This window comes from Narcine bancroftii, chromosome 7 (genome assembly GCF_036971445.1).
Source record: "Narcine bancroftii isolate sNarBan1 chromosome 7, sNarBan1.hap1, whole genome shotgun sequence".
NCBI lineage: Eukaryota > Metazoa > Chordata > Chondrichthyes > Torpediniformes > Narcinidae > Narcine > Narcine bancroftii.
The window spans coordinates 147,231,978-147,258,680 of record NC_091475.1 but is presented as its reverse complement, the minus strand read 5'-3'; the positions used below and the strand labels follow the sequence as shown (position 1 = coordinate 147,258,680).

The window sequence follows — 26,703 nt, the reverse complement described above, 5'->3', positions numbered from 1 at the left end:
TTGATTTTTTTCCAAAATAAATCCAGAAAGGAATTTAAATGGGATTACTGAAGGGCGCACATCCAAGGGTACAAGATTATTAATCACCTGACAGTTTGTCAGATCCATCATCCCTGCATTTGTGGTCAATGTGATGATGGCTCTAGCATACATGGTGAAGCATTCAGTATCAAACAATCACCTCAATCCATGCTTAAGGTCGAGATTAATAATTTCTCAATTCAGTTGTGTAAACACAATTAATATTCCTTCAGATTAGAATTCACATTTGGGAATTAAATTTGACTTCATGCAATATTACAAAATAGGCTAGATAGCTATCAACCCATTTCCTATATCTGCTACTTGGATCTTTCAATAAGGACAAGGAAGTATCATTCAATCCTAAACAACAAAAAGGAAGAAATCACAAAGCATCAGGTCCAGTGCAGAAAGCATTGAAATGAACCAGTAAGGTAGGAAAAATTAAATGAACCATATGCCACTGACATAACATAATTACCCATATTCGACAAAGTGTTGCTAACTGAGATAGATGAGCCCAAAGAACCAAGAGAAAATAATGATTGGAGTTCATCTTGGAGATCAGAAAAGTGTCATATTTATTTTGCATACCAAATGCACTACAATCTGGGCACCAGCCTCCACTTGGTTTCACAAATATAGAGGAGACCACATTGAAAAGCACAAATGTAACAAATTGTGCATATAAATCTTTGTTTCATTTGTCGTTATCATTTTTTCTGTTTAGGTTGAGGGAGGAATTATGGGAACTAGGGTGGAGTGGTTAGTGTGATGCTATTACAACATCAGTTGGTTGTTTTTCCAGACTATTTTGTGTAGTCTTCTCACAAAGATTAGCGTATACAGAGCCGTTGTCATACCCACACTCCTGTTCGGCTCCGAATCATGGGTCCTCTACCGGAATCACCTACGGCTCCTAGAACGCTTTCACCAGCGTTGTCTCCGCTCCATCCTCAACATTCATTGGAGCGACTTCATCTCCAACATCGAAGTACTCGAGATGGCAGAGGCCGACAGCATCGAATCCACGCTGCTGAAGATCCAACTGCGCTGGGTAGGTCACGTCTCCAGAATGGAGGACCATCGCCTTCCCAAGATTGTGTTATATGGCGAGCTCTCCACTGGCCACTGTGACAGAGGTGCACCAAAGAAGAGGTACAAGGACTACCTAAAGAAATCTCTTGGTGCCTGCCACATTGACCACCGCCAGTGGGCTGATATCGCCTCAAACCGTGCATCTTGGTGCCTCACAGTTCGGCGGGCAGCAACCTCCTTTGAAGAAGACCGCAGAGCCCACCTCACTGACAAAAGACAAAGGAGGAAAAACCCAACACCCAACCCCAATCAACCAATTTTCCCTTGCAACCGCTGCAACCGTGTCTGCCTGTCCCGCATCGGACTTGTCATCCACAAACGAGCCTGCAGCTGACGTGGACATTACCCCTCCATAAATCTTCATCCGCGAAGCCAAGCCAAAGAAATTACAACATCAGCGACCCAGATTCGAATCTGCCATGTCCATAAGGAGTTTATAGGTTCTCCCTGTGACCTGCATGTGTTCCCCCCCACCCAGAGAGCTCCAGTTTCTTACCACCCTCCAAAAACCAAATGTGGCTGAAGGTTAATTTGATGAAATTGGGCGGCATTGGTTTCAATGACCAGAAATGGCTTCTACCATGTTATAAATAACATTTTAGAAAAGTATTAATAGGTGTTTCATTTACTGCATTTATGGACATGCCAGGTGTCAGGAATGAGGGGATGGCACAGCACCTGCATTTTGTCCACAGTGGCTATTCTGAGCTTCTAATTGCATATCATTAAGTGATTTATCCCATTTTGACAGTGACTTGTCGATCCTTGGCCTTCACCACTGACAGGTTGAGGCGTAATGCAAACAGAAGAACACCACCTCATATTCTGCCTGGGTAATCTACAACACAATGGTTTTAATATGGATTTGTTTTCCAATTTCAGATAACTCTTCCTTCCTGTGTTACCCTGTCTCTCTCTTCTTTCCATTTTACCTCTGATCCTGACATTTTTTAAAAATTCCTTTTTGCCTATTCTCTATCCAGATCCCCCATTGCCCCTTCCACTCCTGGGTCTATCCACCTATTACCCACCAGATGCCCTTTCCTAACTGGTCCATCTGTCCATGTCTCCCATAATAGTTCACATTATCAATTTCCTCACTTATCAAATGCCAGTACTTGTAGGCTTTGAGTTCCACTTCTCCCCCACCCCCACTAACAGCCCATTATCACTCAGCCCTCCTCAATCTACCTTCTACTTATTATTCCCTCCCTCCTCAAAATAAAGGGATAAAGGCCATCTTCCTCAGTCCTGATCTAGGGTTTCAACCAAACACATGAATAGTTCCTTACATCACCCCACCCCATCACAGATTTGATTTTTTGCAAAATAAATCCAGAAAGGAATTTAAATGGGATTACTAAAATGTGCACATCCAAGGGTATGAGATTATTAATCACCTGACAGTTTGTCAGATCCATCATCCCTGCATTTATGGTCAATGTGGCAATGGCTCTAACATACATGGTGAAGCATTCAGTATCAAACAATCACCTCAACCATTTAATCCATGCTTTAGATCGAGATTAATAATTTCTCAATTTAGTTATGTAAACACAATTAATATTCCTTCAGATTAGAGTTCACATTTGGGAGTTAAATATGACTTCATGATATATTACAAAATAGGCTAGGTAGCTATCAGCCTCTCACTCATTTACATCTCACTCATTTTCTTTTAATATCAATGCTAACTCTCCTCACATTATCAAATGATTCACATTATCACACAAGATCAAAACTACTCCCCTTTAAGAAAGTATTTTGCAGCTACTTCACATAAAGCATCTTTATTGCTACGAGAAATTAATAGATTCAAACACAGAATTTAGCTTTGGAGACGCATATTGTGAGGTTCTTTAAAATCTCTTGGGCTCCTCTTTGTTATTAAGATGGCATTAAAACTTTTTTTTTACAATTAGCTGATTTTGATTGCTTTTGCCAGTCATAAATAAGGATTATTAGAGATGATAAAGAATGATATGTTATACTGTGTTCCTCAAGGTAAGGAAGCTTCTCCTTCAGGAATGAAGATGGTTTGAATAATTTCAAGTTACATACAAGAGACTCAGAGTAAGTAAGGCCTACTTAACTTTAGTCTCTTCCCTATCTTCAAACACATCTTAGCTTGGTGCGTGGTGGCTTTTAACCAACTTCACTTTACACTCGGGGATTATGCATCATGCTCAGATCAAATCCAAGTCGGAACTGAGTGTAAACTACTCCAACCAGAATTTATCACATGACTTTTATTGCTGGCATTATGTCAAAGAAAACTGACCTTACACACAGGTTAAATTAGCAGTAAATTCATGAGTATGAATGGAATAAGCTAAATCATGAACATCCAAATATCCAAATGTGAATTTTCTTCTTATTCTTTGTCATTCTGTACTGAAAATGTTATACACAGATTCTTCTTTGGCTTGGCTTTGTGGACGAAGATTTATGGAGGGGTAATGTCCACGTCAGCAGCAGGCTCGTTTGTGGCTGACAAGTCTGATGCGGGACAGGCAGACACGGTTGCAGCAGTTGCAAGGGAAAATTGGTTGGTTGGGGTTGGGTGTTGGGTTTTTCCTCCTTTGTTTTTTGTCAGTGAGGTGGGCTCTGCGGTCTTCTTCAAAGGAGGTTGCTGCCCGCCGAACTGTGGGGCGCCAAGATGCACGGTTTGAGGTGATATCAGCCCACTGGCGGTGGTCAACGTGGCAGGCACCAAGAGATTTCTTTAGGCAGTCCTTGTACCTCTTCTTTGGTGCACCTCTGTCATGGTGGCCAGTGGAGAGCTCGCCATATAACACGATTTTGGGAAGGCGATGGTCCTCCATTCTGGAGACGTGACCTACCCAGCACAGTTGGATCTTCAGCAGCGTGGATTCGATGCTGTCGGCCTCTGCCATCTCGAGTACTTCGATGTTAGGGATGAAGTCGCTCCAATGAATGTTGGAGTGGAGACAACACTGGTGGAAGTGTTCAAGGAGCCGTAGGTGATGCCGGTAGAGGACCCATGATTCGGAGCCGAACAGGAGTGTGGGTATGACAACAGCTCTGTATACGCTAATCTTTGTGAGGTTTTTCAGTTGGTTGTTTTTCCAGACTCTTTTGTGTAGTCTTCCAAAGGCGCTATTTGCCTTGGCGAGTGTTGTCTATCTCGTTGTCGATCCTTGCATCCGATGAAATGGTGCAGCCGAGATAGGTAAACTGGTTGACCGTTTTGAGTTTTGTGTGCCCGATGGAGATGTGGGGGGGCTGGTAGTCATGGTGGGGAGCTGGCTGATGGAGGACCTCAGTTTTCTTCAGGCTGACTTCCAGGCCAAACATTTTGGCAGTTTCCGCAAAGCAGGACGTCAAGCGCTGCAGAGCTGGCTCTGAATGGGCAACTAAAGCGGCATCGTCTGCAAAGAGTAGTTCACGGACAAGTTGCTCTTGTGTCTTGGTGTGAGCCTGCAGGCACCTCAGATTATCAGTTATCCAACTGATACACAGATTAATGTAATCATTATATCCTTATATGGTAAAGTATCCTGAAATTCTAATTTCTCCAAGTATATGCATTCCTAAACTTTAGGGATCTAACAACATATTTTCCAGCTTTCCACCAAAAAGATACCAATACACTACTAGAAAGCACACACACACACACACACACACACACACACACACACAAACACACACACACACACACACACACACACACACACACACACACACACACACACAACACACACACACACACACACACACACACACACACACACACACACACACACACACACACACACACACACACACACACACACACACACACACACACACAGTTTTATTAGGGCTCAGGCCAGACTTTTATTCCTTACACTGTTCCTGCCATGCCCCCCCACCCCTTGGCTGACAACATGCATGACAAAAGCGGGTTTCCCGTTTGCAGGTACTTTCCTGTATAATAATACCCTTCCTCCCCACATGCTGTCTCTGTCTGTTGGCTAATCAGCAAGTCCAGCGCCATTTTGGGGTCACTGGCCTTTAAGCTGTCCTTGCCATGCACCCGCTGGTTCGCTTGTTGGGGCCAGTTCCGCTGCACAGGCTGCTGGCTTTTGGTTGTGTTCACCACCCAGTGCGCTGGCTCGATCAGCGTGGCAATCAGCCACCACATGACACTCCCCCACCCCCACAACTGGTGTTATTGTCCTTGGTATCAGGAGGAAAAGTCTCTGCAGTCTTCGATGGCCTGCCACTTCCACCTGGTGCTGGTGTCTCGACCAGGCGTGCTGGGTCCAGGTGTGCCAGCTTCAGCCTGTGGTGAAGACCTCAGTCTTGCCTTCGAACTCCAGATCGAACATGGCCATGTTGTGACAAATGACCCGGAACAGACCCTCGTATGCCCTCTGAAGCAGTGGATGATGTGAACCCCTGCAAAATATTCTCACAGTCCTGCAGGTCTTTGGGTATGTTGGTCCTTGTGTGTCTGTGCCTGGATGGTGGAATCAGGGCCAGGTTGCTGACTCTTTCCCTTAGCTTGCAGAGGAACACTGCAGAGTCATCCTGTTGTCTGCCTGGGGATAATAAGAATTCTCCCGGGATCACCAGTGGAGCTCCATAGATGAGTTCGGCCAAAGAGGTGTTGAGGCCCTCCTTGGGTGCTGTGAGAATGTCCAAAAGCATCCATGGTGGCTCATCTACCCAGTTGCTTCCTTGGAGTCTGGTCATGAGAACAGTTTTGAGGAGCCTGTGAAAGCGCTTCACCAACCGTTTTGACTGTGGGTGGTAAGCTCTTGAGTGATGCAGCTGGGCACCCCACAGGCTGGCGAGGTTGGACCACAGACTGGAGGTAAATGGGCCCCTCGGTCAGCTATGATGTGGGACCATAACCCGAACCGTGCTATCTAGGACAACATGAGGGCCCTAGTGCATAAGGTTGTGGACGTGTCTGCCAGCAGGTCTGCTTCTGGCCACGTGGTGCAGAGGTTGACCATTGTGAACAGGTAGCAGAAACCCTGCGATACCAGCAAGGGTCCTATTATGTCTACATGGATGTGGTTGAACTTTCGTTCTGTGGGCTTGAAGTACTGAGGTGGGGTCTTGGTGTGCTGCTGTATCTTGGTTATTTGGCACTGTGTGCATGCCTTCGCCCACCCGCTGAACTGTTTCTGCAATCCATGCCCCGCATATTTTCTGGCTACCAGCCAGACGGTGGTCCTGATGGTTGGGTGAGCCAGTCCATGTTGTCTCCAAGCTGCCAGGACGATGCGTCTGACATGACCGGTGGCCACATCGTACAGGAGGGTGGTGTTACCTGTGCTGACTTGGATGTCCTGGAGCTACAGGCCTGATATGGCATTCCTGTATTGGGGAATCTCCTAGTCTTTCTGCTGCACCTCCGCTAGTACCACGAAGTCCACTCCCCTTGATAGTGTGTTGATACTTTGCTGGACAGTGCGTCGGCCACTATATTGCCCTTGCCAGAGATGTGCCTTACTTCTGTGGTGTGCTTCAAGATGCAAGACAGGTGTCATTGTTGGTGGGCGGACCAGGGGGCCGAAATCATAGTCAAGGCGAAAGTCAGGGGCTTGTGATCTATAGAAGCTGTGAAGGAACTGGCCTCTAGGAAGTACCTGAAGTGGTGGATGGCTAAGTACAGTGCCTGTAGCTCTCTGCCGAAAAGCACTGTACTTCAGTTCTGGAGGCTGCAGATGTTTGCTGAAGAAAGCCAGCAGCCACCAGCTTCCTTCGATCTGCTGCTCCAGAACTCCGCCGATTGCCGTTCCTGAGGCATCCACTGTCAGGGCCTATGGAGCATCTGATCTAAGATATGCCAGGAGAGCGGTGTCCACGAGGGCTTCCTTGGCCTTCACAAAGGCTTCCGCTGACTCCTCGTCCCAGGTGATGTCTTTTGCCTTGCCTGCCATCCAGGTGAACAAGGGCCGCATGATCCAGACAGCTGAGGAGGATGAACCTGTGATAAAAATTAATCATTCCCATGAACTTCTTTAGTCCCTTGGTCAAGTTAAATCTGGGGAACTTCTGGATGGCCTCCACTTTACTGGGTAGCAATGTGGCTTTTTCCCTGGTTATCCTGTGGCCCAGGAAGTCGATGGCCTCCAATCTGAACTGGCATTTGGCTGGGTTGATTGTCAGGCCAAACTCGCTCAGTCGGGTGTAGAGGTTGCGGAAGTGCACCATATGCTCCTGTTGGTTCCTACTCACCACCAAGATGTCGTCCAGGAACACAAAAGTGCCGTCCAGGTCTCATCCCACTACATCCATGAGTCATTGGAAGGTCTGTGCGGTATTCTTTAGCCCGAAAGGCATTTGGAGGAATTTGAAGAGGTCAAACGGGGTGATGATGGTGGTCTTGGTATATAATCGGGGTGTACCAGGATCTGATGATATCCCCGCATGAGGTCTACCTTAGAGAAGATCTTCGTCCAGTACAGGTTAGCTCTGAAGTGCTGGATGTGCAGCACAGGGTGCTGATTCGGTGTTGTGGCCTCTGAGAGCCAGTAGTCACCACATGTCTCCAGCCCCCCAGTTGCTTTAGGGACCATGTGCAGGGGAGAATCACATGGGCTGCCCAACCACCATATGATGCCGAGCTCCTCCAGCTTCCTGAATTCCTCCTTTTCCAGCTGGAGTTTCTCTGAGGTGTCCTCCCCTTGCAATGGAGTGGCGAGCCCTGGGTCAGGATGTGGTGCTGTACTCCACGTCGGGGCATCACTGTGGTGAATTGGGGGTTGACCACTGCAGGGAACTCAGCCAGGACCCTGGCATACTCATTGTCTAATCTCTGTATGGGGTACAGGTGGAGTGCTGGGAGCCTGGGATCATAGAGGGGGAATGTTTGAAAAGTCTTGGTGTGGACCAATCTCCTTCCCTTGAGATCCACTAGCAGTCTGTGGGCTCACAGGAAATTTGTCCTGAGGAGTGGCTGTTCTTCTGTGGCCAGCGTGAAGACCCATGAGAAGAGGCTGCCTTCCAACTGCAGATGGGCCTTGCGGTTACCATAGGTCCAAATTGTGCTGTTGTTAGCAGCCCTCAGCTTTGGGCCGAACTGCCTGTTCCTGGTGTCCTGTCCCAATGGGGAGGAGGCGTCGACCGGACTGGCAGTCCCAAACATACAGGAGGCTATTTGATGGCCAACCTTCATGGTCATTAGTGACAGCTGGCCCTGGCATTTCCCTGATGCTTGCATGGCAGCTTGCACTGGCAGGCTCTGGTTGAGGGGTTTAGTGATGAGCTCCATGGACACAGAGCACTCTCTCTTCTGTTTTCACAGAATGCTCGCTCGTGCTGCGACTTTCCGGGGATGGCTGAAATCCATATCAGCCAGGAGCAGTTGGATGTCCTCAGGCAGTTGCTCCAGGAATGCCTGATCAAGCACGATGCAGGGCTCGTGTTTGCCCAGGAGGGCCAGAATCTCATTCATGAGAGTTGATGGGGACCTGTCCATTAACCCGTCCAGGTGGAGCAGACATGCCCTCTCTCACGCCATGACAGCCCGAAGGTCTCGATCAGTGAGTCCTTGAAGGCGGTGTGCGCGCCTTCAATGAAGTTGGCTATCCAGCCTGCTGTGTCCTGGTCCAGGGTGTTCACCTGGTCATACCAGGTGGATTCTGCTATGATCTGCCAGATCTGGAACTGTGCCACAGCCTGGTTAAACCACATACGTGGTTGATTTGTCCAGAGCATCAGTAGCTTGAGAGCAACCATGTTGACTGCTGCCTGTTCACTCATCGCTGGGTTTAGATGTCGTCTAAACCATCGGGGTCACCAATTGTGGCCGCGCACCAGTCAAAAGAAGACACACACACACACATGTTAAGGTTAAGCTTTGAGTTTTATTAGGGATCAGGCCCTACTTTTATACTTGCACTGTTCCAACCATGCACCCCACCTTGGTGATTGCCATCACAACCTGCATGGCAAAAGTGAGTTTCCTGCATGTAGGTACTTTTCTGCATAACAATGCCCTTCTTCCCCACATTCTGTCCCTGTCTGTTGGCTGTGCAGCAAGGTCAGTGCCATTTTGAGGTTACTGGTCTTTAAGCCATTCACTTACCAGTTTGCTTGTTGGCGCCAGTGCCCCTTTGTGCTCACTGCTCAGAGCGCCAGCTCAATCGCTACCATGGCTGTCTGCCATGCCAACCCTGTTTTATTAGGAACAATGCATGCTAATTCAAATTGCGTCATTAATGATTTTACAAGAAGCTTTGATCCAAAATAAAATTGAAAATGAGTTAACAGGAAATTAGTTAATCACAATAAATCTGTTATTAAAGAAACTTCATACTTTAAGTTAATTGGTATATAACTAACATAAACAGAATTTTGTCAATAAAATGAAAGTGGTATTTTGTGATTTACATGGGAAAGGAAATACTCCATGTTACCATCTGATGTCAATCTTCAACATGAGTCTAACTAACCAATGAACTATGATAGCAGAAGGTAACTGAAATAAATATTAGAATAAATCATCAAATTGATCAAAGAATACAAAGATTAAATCTCTCAAAGGTTGTAAGAGATCACCTTTAAATTACCCAGCTGGGTTGTAATTGTCTAACAGATTTATTTGCATCTATTTAATCTAATTACTCTCTGCAATTTTTCAAATGCTATAGATTTAGTATCAGTATTTGTGTATATATAATTTATAATAGGAAATGCTTGGTCAAATTTATGTCATTTTGCAGAAAGCAGCATTATCATATTCCATTCCAAAAACAAGAGATTTCCAACCAAATGAATGGGAAAAGACAAGCCTGATTGACCAAGTATAATGATCCAGTGTTCTTGAAAAGATCAAGCAAAAAAAGACCGGTCTCCATGATATGAAGACAAATTTGGGTTCCCCTCTTTGAAAAGTCGATCTCTCAGATATCTTTGAACAATATTCATGTGTAGATGCTATTCATGCAGTGATGCGACAGATTGCAAGCAATGGCTTCCATATAAAAGTGATCGGTCCTTTAAGGGGAGCATGGCTTCCAGAAGAAATGATTGATTTGTGTGAGCTTGATATACAACTTTGATTCATAAATAATTAACATAGATAGAATATCTTGAGAATCTCAATAACCAACCAGTTTGACAAAAAAATATCTATGAAAAGGTATATTTTGATTTGAGATGGGGTTTTTTCACTTCCTATTGGGAATATGGTTGTTACCACCAAAGCACTGACAATTCGCAGATGCATCAAGGATTTAAAATAGGATTAGTTAGGTAATCAACCTATTATTTTTCGAGTGAATGCCATGCTTGGAACATATTAACTGATGGCATTGCAGAAGTTAAATACAGTGTTTATTAAGCAGGGACAAAATCTTAAAATTTTCAATGATAAACTTTTTGATATGATTTAAGTATTAATTGCCCATTAAAAAGTGGAACATTAGCATCACATAATTCACATTTGCTTGAGCTTTATCTTCCATGTCTTTCATCATGTCTAAATACAGTCAGATCAAACTGCACTGGGTAGATCACGTCTCCAGAATGGAGGACCATCGCCTTCTCAAGATCGTGTTATATGGCGAGCTCTCCACTGGCCACCGAGACAGAGGTGCACCAAAGAAGAGGTACAAGGACTGCCTAAAGAAATCTCTTGGTGCCTGCCACATTGACCACCACCAGTGGGCTGATATCGCCTCAAACCGTGCATCTTGGTGCCTCACAGTTCGGCGGGCAGCAACCTCCTTTGAAGAAGACCGCAGAGCCCACCTCACTGACAAAAGACAAAGGAGGAAAAACCCAACACCCAACCCCAACCCACCAATTTTCCCTTGCAACCGCTGCAACCGTGTCTGCCTGTGACTTGTCAGTCACAAACGAGCCTGCAGCTGACGTGGACATTACCCCTCCATAAATCTTCGTCCACGAAGCCAGGCCAAAAAAAGAATATAGTAAAATTTCTGTTACCCAGAATTCATGCAACTGATAAAAAAAAATGCAGAAAATAAATGGGTAAAAAATATGGAAGTTTAAAATTGGCACACCTCTCTATTAGTTCTCCATTCACACACACACAAGCAATCAGAAAATTCGCTTATCCAGCATCTACCAATCCCCGTATATGCCAGATACCAAGGGTTTTACTGTACTAACACTTCAAACACACTCTGAGGGATATAAAGTAAAGTTGCAGCACTCAGATTAACAACTCTCAGTACAATAGAATTAGGATTTTTAGATCAAATTTCAAATTAAAGGATTTAAGTTAAGTCCATACACAATTCTTCCCATACACTCTTACAATGCAGCACAATCGTCAAGAAAATGCTGTTCTCACATTTTCCTTTCGCTTTTTATTTATCTCTAATTGTCTTTCCTTCCCTCCAGGTTTTTCACTAGTGATTAGTCAAAGGGCTTTCAGTATCATTAGTGACCATGTCTAACTTCTCTGAAGAATCTAAAAGTCTAGCATTTGCAGTGGAGTGATGTCCCAAACTAAGCATCTTTGGCACTTCATTCCAGCTCATGGTTCTTGATTGTGAATAGAACACTGATTAAAATTGAGAATTGTGGCTTGATTTTCTTTCAGGCATACGTAGGATGAAAGGAACACCCATGTATTAGCTCTGGTTGACATCACTGAATTGAGTGTGGACCAAGAACACAAGCCAAAGACATGTTAATATTGTTCATTTCCACTCGGTGCACCACATGTGATCTTCCATTTTATTATGGGGATATTAAAATGCACACAAATCTGTGAAGTGAAAGAATTGTTTTACTGATCTGATCATTAACTTACCCTAAAGCAAAAATGTTATATTGCCAACTACATTTGGAAAGGTATAACATTAAAAGCTTAAATTTAAGTTTATAAAGTTTTAAATTTCAAGATCAGGGAGACAGTGCATTCCTTTATAATTCTGTTGCTTGATTCTGAAGTACAGGTCTATTTTGAGATTGAAATATTGATAACTCTTTAGTTGTTGAACATTATCCATAATTAGATGTAAATTCAATATTCAGTTGGATAGAATTAACTACTATTTACCCATGACAATATTTCTTTAACAAATTGTTATGCACCAAAAACAATGTTATACTTTATTCAAACATGTTGCTGGTTTAACCTGTTCACCTCTGCAGTCCTGGAGTTGTCCTGACAAATGCTGTCAACACAACTAGTTACACTTACTCAGCCATCATGGCTTCAATCGGTTTTCCAATTAGATCTTCAAAACTGTGCCAGGTGTTAATTATGAGCAAGGGCAAAAGGAGCAAGACTACATATTTTCAAAGAGCAAGATCAGATCCTATGATATCCTTCTATGGAATCAAAATTTATTTTTGTTTTGCTAAAACATTGATTCTTGGCTTGCAAAGCATTATAACATGAAAGCGCAGATAAAAAAAAGTTTCACGAGGTTCCCCATGGTAGGTTCATCCAGAAGGACATGAGGCAAAGAAATTTGCTGTATGGATTCAAATTTGACTTGCCCACAGAAGGCAGAGGATGGTTATAGATGGGGCATATTCTGCTTTGGAGGTTGGTGACTTGTGTTTTGTAGGAAGTATTCTAAGAACATTGGTCATTGTGTTTTTTTTTAAATATAAAGGACTTGGATGAAGGAGAGGGGTACTTCAGTAAATTTGCAGATAAAACAAAGGTTGGAGGTGTTATGGATAGTGTGGAAAGCTGTTTTAGGTTACAATGGGATGTAGGCAAGTTGCAGAGAAGTGAGAGATGGAGTTCAATCTGGATAGGTGTGGTGATGCACTTTAGAAGGTCCAACATGAAGGGAGATTATGTGGTTAATGGTAAGATTCTTAATAGTGAGGAGGAACAAAGAAATCTAGGACCTCAAAGCTGCCATGCAAATTGATAGGGTGACGAGATCAAGAGCAGTGAGGTAATGCTGCAGCTCTATACAACTCTGTTTACACCACTTGGAGTATGAATTCGCTTCTGGAAGCCTCATCACCAGAGTATGTAGATATTTTTGAATGGATGCCTGGATTGGGACATGTCTTAGGAAGCAATATTGGAAGGATGAGGACTTTTCTGTTCAGTGCAATGAAGGAGGAGAGGTAACTTAATAGAGGTATTTAAAATTAAGAGGGCCTTAGATAAGATGAACAACAAGCACTTCTTTCCCAGGCAACAATAGCAAATATTAGAGGACATCAGTTTAAGGTGAGTGGAGGAAAGTTTAGAGGAGATGTCAAAGGTGTTTTTTTGGTTTTTTGTTGTTGTTTTTATTTAAAACACAGAAGATAGAGGATGTCTGGAATGCATCATCAAGGATGGTGGTGGAGGCTGGCACAATGAGGACATTCAAAATAACCTTAGATAGGCACATGGATGAAAGAAAAGTAGAGGGTTATGGGAGTACCACAGGGAAGGATTAGATTGTGGCAGAGCAAGTTTACATAAGTCGGCACAGCATCATGGTCTGAAGAGCCTGCCCTGTACTGTACTATTTTATGTTTTATGAATAAATGTAGCAAGTGTGAGGAAGCAAAAGATCAAGTGAACTGGGAATTCTGAGATGGTAGATTTGGGTCACTATCTGTGGTGAAGATATCTGATTCAAAAGGGAGCATGTAGGCTATGGCTGTGAAAGAAGAGCCATAATATTGGGGTTCAGACATAAGGGAATGAAGATGATGCCTTCCTCTGCTGAGGACTGGTCCTTCAGAGCAGAGAGGGGAAGGTTGTAAGAAATATTGGAAATATGGCAACGGATAAAACTGGGTGGAGAAGTAAGATCAGAGGAAAGTGAGAAGAAAAGAATATCAGAACTGCTGGGATTCTGGATACTGAAAAGGGGGAAACAGACTTTTGTTAAAGCTGTGGGTCAAAGTGCGAACCTGAACTGGGAAACATTTGAGAAGAAGGAAGAAGAGTTAAACAAATTCAGATTTTCATTCTTTCTTGTCTCGTGTCTCACATCTCCAGCATTTGGGTTCTTTCCCTCCCTTCTCTTCTGATAATTCAGATGTTGTTTGTCTCTTGCTACCTATGAAGTTTTTAGACATTTATACTGTTTCCCAGAGATTATAAAGGTTCATTGACCTAAAACAATGCCTTTCCTTTCTCACTGATGCAGCCTAACCTTCTAAGTTCTGGCATTTCTGTTTATAATTCAGATTTATGGCAGCTACAGAATTTTCCAAATGAACTCTAGGAATACATGTTTGGCAAGAATTTTACCCGTACTGAGTACTCATGTCCAGTAAAGTCTGACAAAACAGTCTTCATTGCTGAGGTCTTATCTTACTTAACATTATATCAAAAATTTATTTGTCTCTTCAACCGTATTTGATTCTGGATTAATGAACAGGAGAAAATTAGATCAATAAGAACATGTTTAACCATAGTAAAATGAGGATGATAAAGTAACCATCTTGCAAGGTTAAATTAATATACAAGGACCTATTGATGGAATAACTGGAATAAATAATTGATGGAGGGGATTCGGCTCAAAAGGCCTTGGCGAGAAGAGGCTGAGGCCAAAGAAGCAGGTAAGAAAGGAAAGTTTTTTTTCCCTTTTGTTAATGTTGATTTGGTCTTGGTTGCTTGTAATACAGTGCAAGAGTGTTGGCAGATAAAGCAGTGGAATGCTTCTCCTAGGTTGTAGGAATTCATGGAATTCAATAATTTGTCTGATCACCACTCCTGTGGGAAATACAGCCATCCCTTATGAAAGACCGTATTAAGGAACTGGAGCTGGAGTTGGATAAACTGAGGATCATCCAGGAGGCTGATCAAGTCATAGATTGCATATTTGAGCAGGTGATTAACACCCAGCGTGTAGGATTCCACTGGTAGATGAGTGAACAGCGAGAGAGGTAAGGGGAAAAAGAAATCAGCACATGATCACCCCGTGGCTTCAGCTCATTCCCCATAGGTTTTTGGAGAAACTGTCCTCGCTGGGACTCAACAACCCTCTCAGTAACTGGATTCTGGACTCCCTGGAAAGACTGTAGTCTGCCTGAGTTGGCAATAGAATGTCAAACACCATCACACTGGATACTGACGTACCTCAGGGCTGTGAGCTCAATCTAATCTTGTTAGCCCTACTGACCCAAGACTGCAAAACTAGAAACACCTCCAACAGTCCCATAAAGTTTGTAGTTGGCCTCATCAGCAATAATTATGAGTCAAAATACAAAAAGGTAGAAAATCCCATGAAATGGTGTGGGAATAACAACTTGAGCCTCAAAGTGGAAAAGACAAAGATGATGATTGTGGGCTTCAGGAGGACCAATGATAACCGGCTTCGACTACACATTAATAAATCAGTAGTGGAGAGAGTGGAGAGGACCAAGTTCCTCAAAGTCCACTTAACAAATGACCAATCCTGATACATAAGATTCTTCTCACTAGTCAGAAAGGAGCAACAGTGTCTACACTTCCTTAGAAAGCTGAGCATTCCAGGCTACTGGCCAACCATTTATGTCAACTTTTTACAGGAGCTCTATCACAAACATTCTGACTGGCTGATTCACAGTTTGGTATGGTTGCTGTAGAGGATCGGATTGGAGGTCAAATCACAGGATCATAAAAACAGAAAAGAGGATCACTGGGGTCGCCCTTCTTCCCATCGATGGGATTTACCAGGATTGGTCTTTAAAGAGGTAATTTAAATCAGGAAGAATCCATACCAACCTTCATGGAACATTTTCCAGTCATTCCTGCCAGGAAAAAGATACACAGAAGTATCAGGGCCAGAACCTCCAGGAATAACCTCTTCCCATGGGCAGTGAAACTGCTGATTGTCTGCTATAAACAGCTCTCTGTGACTCTAATATTTATTAAGAATAATTGTTTTAATGTATGAACTTCAGTAGTGTGCATATGTATAATTTTTTGCCTCCCACAGGAGCATACTACCAACATAAGTAGGCAGAGAGTGGTGTTGTTAGCAAGTAGGGCAGAGGCTCCCAACAAGCCACGTTGAGGCTTTGGAGTAGGAGGTGGATAAACCAGAGAATTTGGGAAGCAGAGATTGAGATAGATAGGAATTATAGGGATACTATTACACCTAGGAAACAGGCAGAGTAGTGGTTCTCAACCTTTTTTGCCCTAGGCCCCACTTTATATTTTCAAAAGATACATACACCCCACCATTAGTGAAAAAAGTTATATATTCAAAAGAAGTTTTAATTAAATCATTTACTGCAAGTGCAATGCAATTAAGGTCAGGAATACACTGCAACACATATTTCATATTCAACTACTACTTCAATACATCAACCATCTCAAACACACATTCAACAATTGTCATCACTTCAGTGGCTGCAGATTTTTTTTTATTTAAGGGACTAATTTTGTTAGTTTCAAACTTAAATCTCCATGTTTTGTAATTTCAAGTCGGTTTCTCTTAGTTTGTAGCAAATCACAAACAACTGAAGCCACATTCTGCTAAATAAGATGATGGAAAATGTATTAATAGTTCTCTTGCTAAAGTCGTCATTTGGGGATTTCTTTTTGATCTCATTAGACAGCCACATCATGGTTCCTTTCACTTTGAACAGAGATTTGACAGATTCATCATGTTGCAACTCAGATAACTCCTCTTGGTATTGCACTGGAACCTCAGATAAGTCCACCAGCAATGGCTGAGTTAACCAAGATGGAAAATCTATTGCCTTTAAAGTCATAAAATCTATTATTGAAGTCAGTAACCAACATTTTCAAATGGTCAACAATGACATCTGTAGTAGGATAGGTTACTTCACACTTATTCAACCAATAGAATTGACTGAAATTTCTTGTAGAAGTATTCCTTTGGCATAATTCAAGAAGTGTCATGAATCCAAATATCTTTGCTTTTGCATTAATGATCATCATGGAATTGTTTGTTCAATGTACTTTCTCCAAAAAGTAACTCATAAACTTTGCCATCTGTTGTTAGCAAGAACTTCATTTCAGGTTTGAGTGGTGATATGAATATGTGTACATGTGACTGACAATAGGTAGCTGCCCCATCCCCACTGGTGACTTGCGCCCTGTTAACTCCTCCCCTTGTAATTTTGGAATAAATGTCAACTTCCCTCCCCATCCTCAGTTGAGCACATGGTATCAGGCTTTAACACTTTAGATTTGTAGCTGGCCCATCATTCCTCAGTTTTTGCCTTTGGAGTCATTGATAAAGCCTATCAATTTATTACACTTTAAATCTTCCACATGGGATGGACAAACTGCTGTGACCCAACAGACTAGACTTCTACCCACAGACACCAAAGACCCCAGAGCTGTATGAGTAGTGGATCAATAGTTTCACAGACTTCCTGGAAGTTTCTGAGGACTTTGTGGACTCTGATGAGAAGAAACTCAAGTTACTGCGAGTGAGGGTCAGCCACAGGGCATACGTGGCGATCAGGGGTTGCAGGACTTACCCCACAGCTTTGACCAAGCTCCACAACCTCTGCAGACTATGGGTAAACAAACTCTACTCACAGTACCTCCTGACCTCGAGAAAACAGCAACCCCATCTCTGGATGATTTCTTCTGTGCCCCACATGATCTGGGGTGAGAATGCAGACTAGTATGTGGAAGAGTTGATCCGGGACGCTTCAGTAGCTGGGGTGATGTCCGATTACATCCATCACCAACTGCTAGAGGAAGACAGGCTGCCATTATAGAGAGCCCTCCAGCTTACTAAGACTCTAGATTCAACCCACTGGCAACAGGACTTCCACGTGTGGGCTACGGGGGCAGCTATTTTGGGACACAACATTCCAGACCACCTCTGTACAGGGAGGCCCCGACCCTACCTCCATTGCCACCACCACAGCCAAGTGCCTGAAGTGCTACTTCTGTGGCCAGCAGAAGCACCCCCAGAAATGCTGCCCGGTGAGAGAAGCCACCTTCTCGGGATGCAGGAAGGACACTATGAGAGAGTATGTAATCGAAGCCTTCCCTACTGAGCAGTGCCATGTGCACCCCCGGCGATCGGCCATCGAACCCGACTCCACTTCCAACATCTCCATCCATCTCTCCTGATGTGACCGCGTGGTCAACATGGGGGTTGCCATCTTACCGAACCAGCCCCAACTCTGTCAATGACTGTGACCCGGTACTGGCGTCCATCATCTTGGATCAAGGCAGCTCTCACCCAATCACCCACTCAACGATGAAGATTGAGGTAAATGGAAAACAAACTAACCACCTGTTCAACAGTGGAAGCACTGAAAGCTTCATCCACCCGGACATTGCTCACAAACCCTCTCTCACCAAGGAGCAGCACGATATCAATGTTGCAAAGGTCCAATCTGCCAAGATCTGCGGGAATTGTATGGCATCATTAATGGTGCATGGTGAACCTTAGGACAATTTCCCTTTACTTTTAATGCCTCAGCTCTGTGAACTGATCCTTCTGAGGCAGGACTTCCAGAGCCAGTTCAAGAATTCAAGGGGGCCCAATCACTGTATCACTGAGGACAGGGCATTCATAAATTCCAAGGTGCTGTGACTCTTGGTGGAAGGGGTCATAGCCCACAGCTCCAGCCCATGGAGAGCCCAAGTTGTGGTGGTCAGGGGAGTTAGTAAACCCTGCATGGTGATCAACTACAGCCAAACAATCAACCACTTCATGCAGCTGTATGCATACCCCCTTCCCCAGATTGCTGACATGGCCAACAAGATTGCCCAATATAGGGTGTTCTCCACCATTGACCTAAAGTTGGTATACCACCAACTTCCCCTTCACCCAGGAGACCACCAGTATACCGCATTGAAGCAGATGGCAGACTCTATCACTTCCTCTGGGTACTTTTTGGCATTACCAATCTCAGCCAGCTCCAATCCCTCCATGATGACCTTTGCCACCCTGGAGTCATGAGATTGTTCTACTTCATAAAAGCACAGAACCTTCCCTACTCCATTGAGAACATCAGGTTGTTGACCAGACATTGTCAAGTCTGTACAGAATACAAACTATAGTTCTTCCAGCCCGACAAGTCGCACCTCATAAAGGTCACAGGCCCCTTTGAATGACTCAGCATTGATTTCTACATGACCTCAGCCACCATCATAAAGGTGCTCTGCAGCATATTTACCCTCTCTGGTTACCTGAATTACATCCAGTGATTGGGGATCCCCTTCTATGAGCAATGAACTGTGGCATTACCTATTGGCCAGAGGCATTGACACTAGTAGGATGACCAGCAACAACCCCCGGGGGCATGGCCAGGTAGAGAGAGAAAGCACCAGAGTTTGGAAAGCTGTCCTGCTGGCTCTTAAATAGAAAGACCTGGCAGTGTCCCATTGGTAGGAAGTCATGCTGGAAGCATTCCACACCATCTGATCCTTGCTATACACCGCTACCAACACAATCCCCAATGTTTTCCTTTCCCAGGAAATTGGTGACCAGGATCACACTACCACTCTGGGTCTAATCTCCAGGGCCCGTCTGCTAAGAAATATGTGAGGGATCGAAGACTTCTGCATGCCAATGCCTACATGGTTACCCAGACTGCCATGAGGACACGGTCCCCGTCCGAGACCCATGTCCACTCCCCACCCCCTTCAACACAGGTCCTACCTACATCCATACCACCCCAATCAGGGACTCAGTGGAGGTCAGCAACCCATCCCCACACGCCACGCCATATACCCCGAACCCTGCTCCAGCTGCTCTGACCACCACGACTGCCCCCACGTACAACCAAGCCCCACCTCCTATGGAGCCAGCCTCCCTCCCCAGCCTCAGGACACACAACTGGCAATGAAGCCACCCATTACACCACTGGTGGAACTGCGCCAGTCACAGAGCTAAAGGAGGCCACCCAACTGGCTAAGCCTCTAGAAATTTAATCCAGCGGGGTTTTGTTTTAAAAGAGGGGTTGAATGTGGTAATATGAATATATGTGACTGTCAATGGGTAGCTGGCCCATCCCCCACTGGTACCTCCCTGGTAATTCCTCCCCTTGTGACCCTGGAAGAAAAGTCAATCGCTCTCTCTCTCTCTCTCTCCTCAGTCAAGCACAGAATTGGGCCAGCTACAAGTCTAAAGTTTAATAAAGCCTGGAGTCATTGATAGACTATCAATTTGTCCTTCAAAAACTCACTGAGGAGATCAAGCAGTTCCATCAATCTTTTGAACCAGTTTCCCTTTAACAACCACCTTATTTCAGTGTGAAGCAATAATTTCACATGTTCTACATTTTTAGCAACACAAAATGTGAACAGACGTTCACATTTGGCATTAGCTTTGATAGACTTGATCACAGAATGCAGTATCTCATGTAGAATAGGAGAAACTTTCTTGGCAACTAAGTTTTCTCGGTGGATAACACAATGCACAACCAAAATGTTTGGATTTTTATCCTTCATTAATTTTAAGCATCCTGTTTTTTACCCATCATAGCAGGTGCACCATCTGCACCACAAGGTGTAATGTTTCTTTTTGGTATTTCATTTTCATCTAAATATTTTTTGAGCTTACTGTAGATATCAACTGCAGTAGTGGTTGTTTCTAATATTCAAAAAATATCTCCTCTTGAAACACTTCCTGATGAATATATCTCACATATGTCAAGAACAGAGCCTCACTGTCCAGTACAGTAGATTCATCCAATTGTATTGAGAACTTTCATGATTTCAACTTCTCAGTAAGCTGTTTTTCAACATCTTGACTGATGTCATCTATTCTGTTTCAGACAATACTGTTACTAAAGGGCATTGCTTGGACAACTTTGTCATCCTTTTGCATAACTATTTTGATATTGTGGGTTTCATCATTCCTCCCCACTTGTATGATTCTTCCCATGTTTTGCTACCAGCAGAGAAATTTCATAGTTAATTTCAAGGGTAAGATTCAGGACTGTAGTTTGCACAGCAAATAATGAAGTGATTTTTGATCTATTTTCAAACTTCTCTTTCAGTGACTTAAAATATTCCAATTTCAAATTGACATAATTAGGATGTTTTACAGATGAAACCAAGTTTAAAGGCTTTGATTCATTTTGTTGAATGATGTTGACCTGTCAATCACAGCGAATTTACACTCTTCTAGCTCAGCTCATTTTTACCAAATTTAACTGGAACGGCATTTCTCCTGTTTGGGTTGTAGGTGGTTCTGGAACTCTTCGACTGTTCAAAACTAAAGCCACTTGGAACATAATCATTTACACATTTCTGTCCGTGTTAAATAAGTATAAGAGTTTTTAGTGAAAGCACACAATCGGAAAGTTTTTTTTAATATATATTGTTGTAGAAATTATTTAATCTCGGACTAGGCAGGACTGGCAGTTTTAATCTGAAATCAACCCCATTTATGTGACCAGGAACTTAGTGTAATTCCATCGATCCTGTGGGATAACTAGCTAGGACATGAATTGTTATACATTTGATGGAATAATTATACTTTACAAAATCAGAGTTGGGGACCTGTTCATTGGATGACATTATCAAATAATTTAATTGTTGCATTTTTTTCTGAAACACCCAGAGAAACATCAGCAGTAAATGAGTTAGATACAGGCTTGTGGAGCTGGGATTCTTGGGGCAAATGATCAAATACTTCAATTCAGGCTGAGGTTCAGAAGCTCTTTTTTTGACTGCTACAGACATGTGTGAAAAATTTTAAAAATTTAAAAGAAAGACATGGCTGACCAAAAGTCATTGTCCAAAGCCCTAACAATTTAACCAATTCAATGTTTCTCAAAAAATATTTCGGGAGTCCTATCTCACTTAGTTCAAATTAAATTCATACATCACTCCACCCGATAAATGGGACCGACTGAATCGCCTTACCATAAAGTTATGTTCAAAAAGGTTTGTGCTCTCATCAGTGCTACGTGAATGAATAAACAGGAGCGAGATGAACATAAAGTTAAAGATCACTTCGACTATTGAATTCCCACAAGTAATTAGGAGACCAAGTATGCAAAAATAATCAGATGCTGAACTCACATTTGCTAATGTACAGTATACATTACGTGAAATTATATACAATCAATAAAATACTGTATTTCAAAGTGGCATTTTATTAGAGTCTTCTATTAGATTCAAACACCTGCTAAATACAGCTGAACTTCAAAATCACAACATCTCCAACTGTATTTCCATTAATAGCTAGGCAGGCAATTTTTATTTAAAACCTATATTTTATGAATTATTTGACAGCATCAAACTGCTCAATCTATTTAGCATTTGGCATTATAATTAAAGGCTGCAACATTGTGCTCTTTACACATTATCACTATATCCTATTCATTAGCCCCTCAGACATGGAATGTCTGCAGTTCAGTTTAGACGGCAGGCATTCTGTAAAAATATTTAGGGGTTGAGGAGGGAAAATTTCAGAATGGGAATGAGTCCCTCATTTCCATTCCAAAACTTTTACACAGATGGTGTTCCAAAATTTTGGGAATTATTTTTTTGGAACACAGCAGCTGTGTAAAAAAAAAACCGTAACTGATTTGGTCAGCTTACAACAAGCGGGTAGAGAGCTAGAAAATTAATACAACTTTGCAATAGGAAACTTGGAAAACTAACCTCAAAATTACATCTTCTCTTATTTTTCTAAAGAAGATACATCACATCAAGTTTGTTCAGAATGAGATTGTAAATAAGATGTCATAGTTTAGTAGCTTTTGACAGATCAGGATTATTAAATTTTATCCAAGAACCAATTAGTATTCAATCATAATTTCACGTTATTTTCTATAGCTCATTATTTACTCCTGTCTGTTATTAAACTTATCAAGAGCCACAAGGAACTGCAGATGCTGGAATCTAAAGCAGACAATGAAAAGCTGGAGGGATCCAATGGGTCAGGAGAGAAATGGACCATCAGCATTTACTGTCAGGATCCTTTTTGAATCTGAACCTTCCTTTGTTGGCTTCTTTATTTTAGGAGGGGAAGTTGTTGAGAGTGCACGCTGAACATGTCATAACGAGAGGATGAAGGCTTCTAGGGAATGAACCAATCAGATGGCAGTGTTATGAAATCTATCAATCTGATTCGATAACTATGAAAGACTTGCGAAGGAAAAAATAAATTAAAAGGGGTGAGTTTAATCCCAAATATGTCGCTGAAGAAAAATCAGAGGGATGAAGACTAGAAAGAGGAGAAAACAAGACAAGATCGTGTAAAAAATGAAAATGCTGGAAATAATTAGTAAGTCAAGCAACATCTGCAGAGAGAAAGAGGTAGCATTTCAGATTGATGACATTTCATCAAAACTAGGAGAGATGACCTGAAATATTAATTGGGTAACCTGCTGAATATCTCCAACATTTTCTCATTTTATTTCAGATTTCCAGCATCGTTTTTAACCTATTTGAGTAAAAAATAAATTTCACACTTTTTAAAAATTTCCTTCATCTAAAATCTGATGGAAAGAAACTCCACTCTTTCATCAGTTCATTTTCAAGCAGTGGAACTGTTTTGTGGTTATAATAATTAACTGAGTGTCTGCTACATGTTTACTTCATGTTTAGCATTTATGGATAGCATGATGTCACATTTTAGAAGCTAAGAAGAGCTGAACAATTCACATAACATCTATTGGACCATTGAAATTAATGGCCAGACTTTGCATTCACGAATAAAGAACTGCAACTGCTGTTCAATTCAAAAATAAAGTGGCCCACATTGGTTCAATAGACTCAAGGATATAGTCATTCTCGATTCCAACACATTTGACTTTGGAATTACATTCAAGAGATCCACAGCACCCAGAATCAAGGCAGAGAACAGGCAGACTGACTGACCCATTAAACATAAGAATTATTATTAATAGCAAAATAGAAAACCTAAAATCAGGGATGAGACATCATTCAAATCATTTTACTGAATATGAACATTTTTTTAAATGACAGACAATTTTAATGTAAAAGATAAACAATAATGGGAAAGAAAATCAAGTAATCATAGATCAAACATTCTAACATAAATGAAAAGTAAATGATTGGAAAGGACCTTGAGATTTATTCATTTTTTTAAAAAAGCCCAAAAGTACTCTGTGATTGTATGGGGATGATTACTTCTAACAAAATTCCTTCAGAAGGTCAATGAAGGTGTAGTGATCGATGTACTCTGCACAGATTGTAACAAATAAATTGAAAAAGCTACCCAACTGCCCCAATAAGAAATCAGAAAGGTAAACATCTAATGATTATGAAACTGTGTTAAATGGGATCAAAATTTGACTCACTGATAAACATAGAAAGGTAATATTAGGCATAAACGAGTCAACCATTTCAATTCCCCATCCCATTCCTTTGCTGACATATCTGTCCATGGTCTCATGCCCTGTTAGACTGAGACCACCTGCAAATTGGAGGAACACCTCATCTTCTAAATGGGATCCCTCCAACTGGATGGCATTAATATTGTCTTCTGTCTTTTAACCCCATCTCTTTCCCAAGCTCTGTCTCTCCCCTTTACCCCATCTCCCTTTGCAGACGTGATGAATTATCTCCTCTCCCCTTATCATATCGGATTAACACCTTTTGTTAGTCTGAATTCCTCCCCCCAGCGAGCACTCTCTGAATTCTGAGATTTCCTGGCTCATTCTGCCTCTTCCTCGAAGAAGGGCTCTGACCCTAAGAATCTAGCTTTGCCTCCCATAGACGCCAAAAGACGCCTGCCTTCGTATATTTTCACTCCAATCACCACGCCTGCAGACTTTTTGGTTGCACTCGGATTTTGTTTTAAAAAGAATATCAAATTAATGATTTACAGCCACAGATGTTGCTATGGGTTTTGGTTTGGACCCTCACTTCATTTCGGGGGAAGAAAAATATTCAGTTTTTGTTACAGCAATGGATTCGGATTCGGATTCGGAGGATCACATTGGAGGAGTCGACTCCAGACAACGTTCCATGGAGAGGCGCACAGAAACACTGAAAGGAACTGGAGGATTTCTGCTTGGAACTGGACATGTGCATACGCCTGAAGTTGTTCCTGCCAAGTTAGACAAAGTTCATGACTGACTAGTTTGAATTCACTCCTTAGTCACGATTTGTTTAAAAAAAAAGCCCTTGGGAGAGCCATAAAAGTGCAACTCCTGGAGGTCGAGTATGGCCGAGAGGATTCCCACGCTTCACTGTTGCGCATCCAGAGTCCCGAAATCTCCAGTTTCACTCCAGGAGAAGCCAGCCCTCCCACGCACTTGGTTACACATTCGGGGCTGACAACACCTCGGTTCACAAATCACATCTGTTGAAATTGCTTGTTCTTAAATAGCAAATACATCTGAATCTAAATCGACCCTTGCTTTGTTCCCCCCGAAGTTTCGTAACGATGTGGAGCTACTGTTGCAGTTCGTTGCTGTAAATGAAATTAAACAAAAAAAAAACCCTATCAAGTTATGGAGTAGAGTTCCTCAACCCGGGAAAACCGCGAGATGATGCGGTCCTCATCCAAACCATTATTTCTCTGAAAGAAGGTCTACAATAGGCTTTGTTGATTATGTGGATTAAGGAAAGGAAAGGAAATGAAAGGAAAATGACCACCCCCCCCCCCCCCACCCCTCCTCTCCAAGTAACTGCAGTGCATTGCTGGTACTGTCGCTAACCCACCAAAGTAATCGGACTACAGACATGTCCCAGGTAGTAGATGACCTGAACATTTGTGAGATATTCGCAAGATCTGACCACTTCAAGCATTTCTCCAAGTTTTTTGTTTCTAATTCCTTTTCAACCAGGACACCTTGCCGGAGAACTTCAGTCCAGTCCTGGAACTGGATGGAAGAAACGTTCTGGATATCGAACCTGTGCTTGCTATACTTACGAGGGGCAGCGTCCATACTGTGTGTAGTATCCCGGACGAATAGCTGCTTTCATTTGAGGATGATCTTCCCAGTCACAGGCTGCGTTTGCGAAGATCGCTAAATCATTCACAGCCACCCACGGTGTCCTCTCGCCCATCTCCCCCTCCTTCTCCGATTCGGACCGCTTTCGCCCAGCTGTTATATCCCAGGCCGACTGGGATTTGGTGCCTTCCTCAAATGACGCTTCCGCTGCGTCAGGTTTTTACATATTCTTGTGTATCGGACCCTTTCTTGTCGAATCTCTTTGAGGCTGGTCGGTGGCAACGCGGAGGTCTTGCAAGTGTAGTGGCTTCGCACGTCGTTCGATCTTGAATGGGAGGCTGGACAGTGAGTTAGAAGTTAATTATCCTTTCAATTTGAGCAAAGCATCTGTTTCGGTTGCAATTTTCCGTGGTTAAAATAAGGAAACACCAGATCGACTTAATAATATTTTCATATGTTCTAGCAGTCTTATCATTAATATTAAATGCTTGGAGAAAATGCCTGTTTACCATTGCATCCTGAAATATGATCAATGGCAAAAAGTTTCTGGCCATGGGGTATTGCAAAACAAATCTCATCAGTTCAATGTTCCCTTGCCCTTATTGCTTGGCTAGTGTAGGAGGAGAGTCAACCAATGGGAGGATACGTCCATATCCCCAATGATGGATAGCTTCTGGGTGAAAAAAAAGGCCATAATCAGCAAGAACTTCCTTTGCTGTGAACCTGGACAGGGTCTCCACCATCACCTTAAATCCGCATCCTATTGTGGCAACAATTTCAGCCCTGGTTAAAAAAAAAATCCTTCTATCTACACGATCAATGCCTCTCATCATCTTAAACATCTCTGTCAGGTCACCTCTC

At 42.7% G+C, this 26,703-nt stretch overlaps 1 protein-coding gene across 1 annotated transcript in view; it reads right to left on the bottom strand.

Annotated features, from left to right (window-relative positions):
• The window catches only part of LOC138739184 (short transient receptor potential channel 6-like), a 100,208-nt gene extending 74,094 nt beyond the window's left edge, over window positions 1–26,114 (bottom strand). The window contains exon 1 of the mRNA XM_069890743.1: window positions 25,821–26,114. Coding sequence (XP_069746844.1) covers window positions 25,821–25,957 — 137 coding nt within the window. The 5' untranslated portion in view covers window positions 25,958–26,114. The remainder of the gene's footprint in view (window positions 1–25,820) is intronic.
• Between the last annotated feature and the right edge of the window lie 589 nt (window positions 26,115–26,703).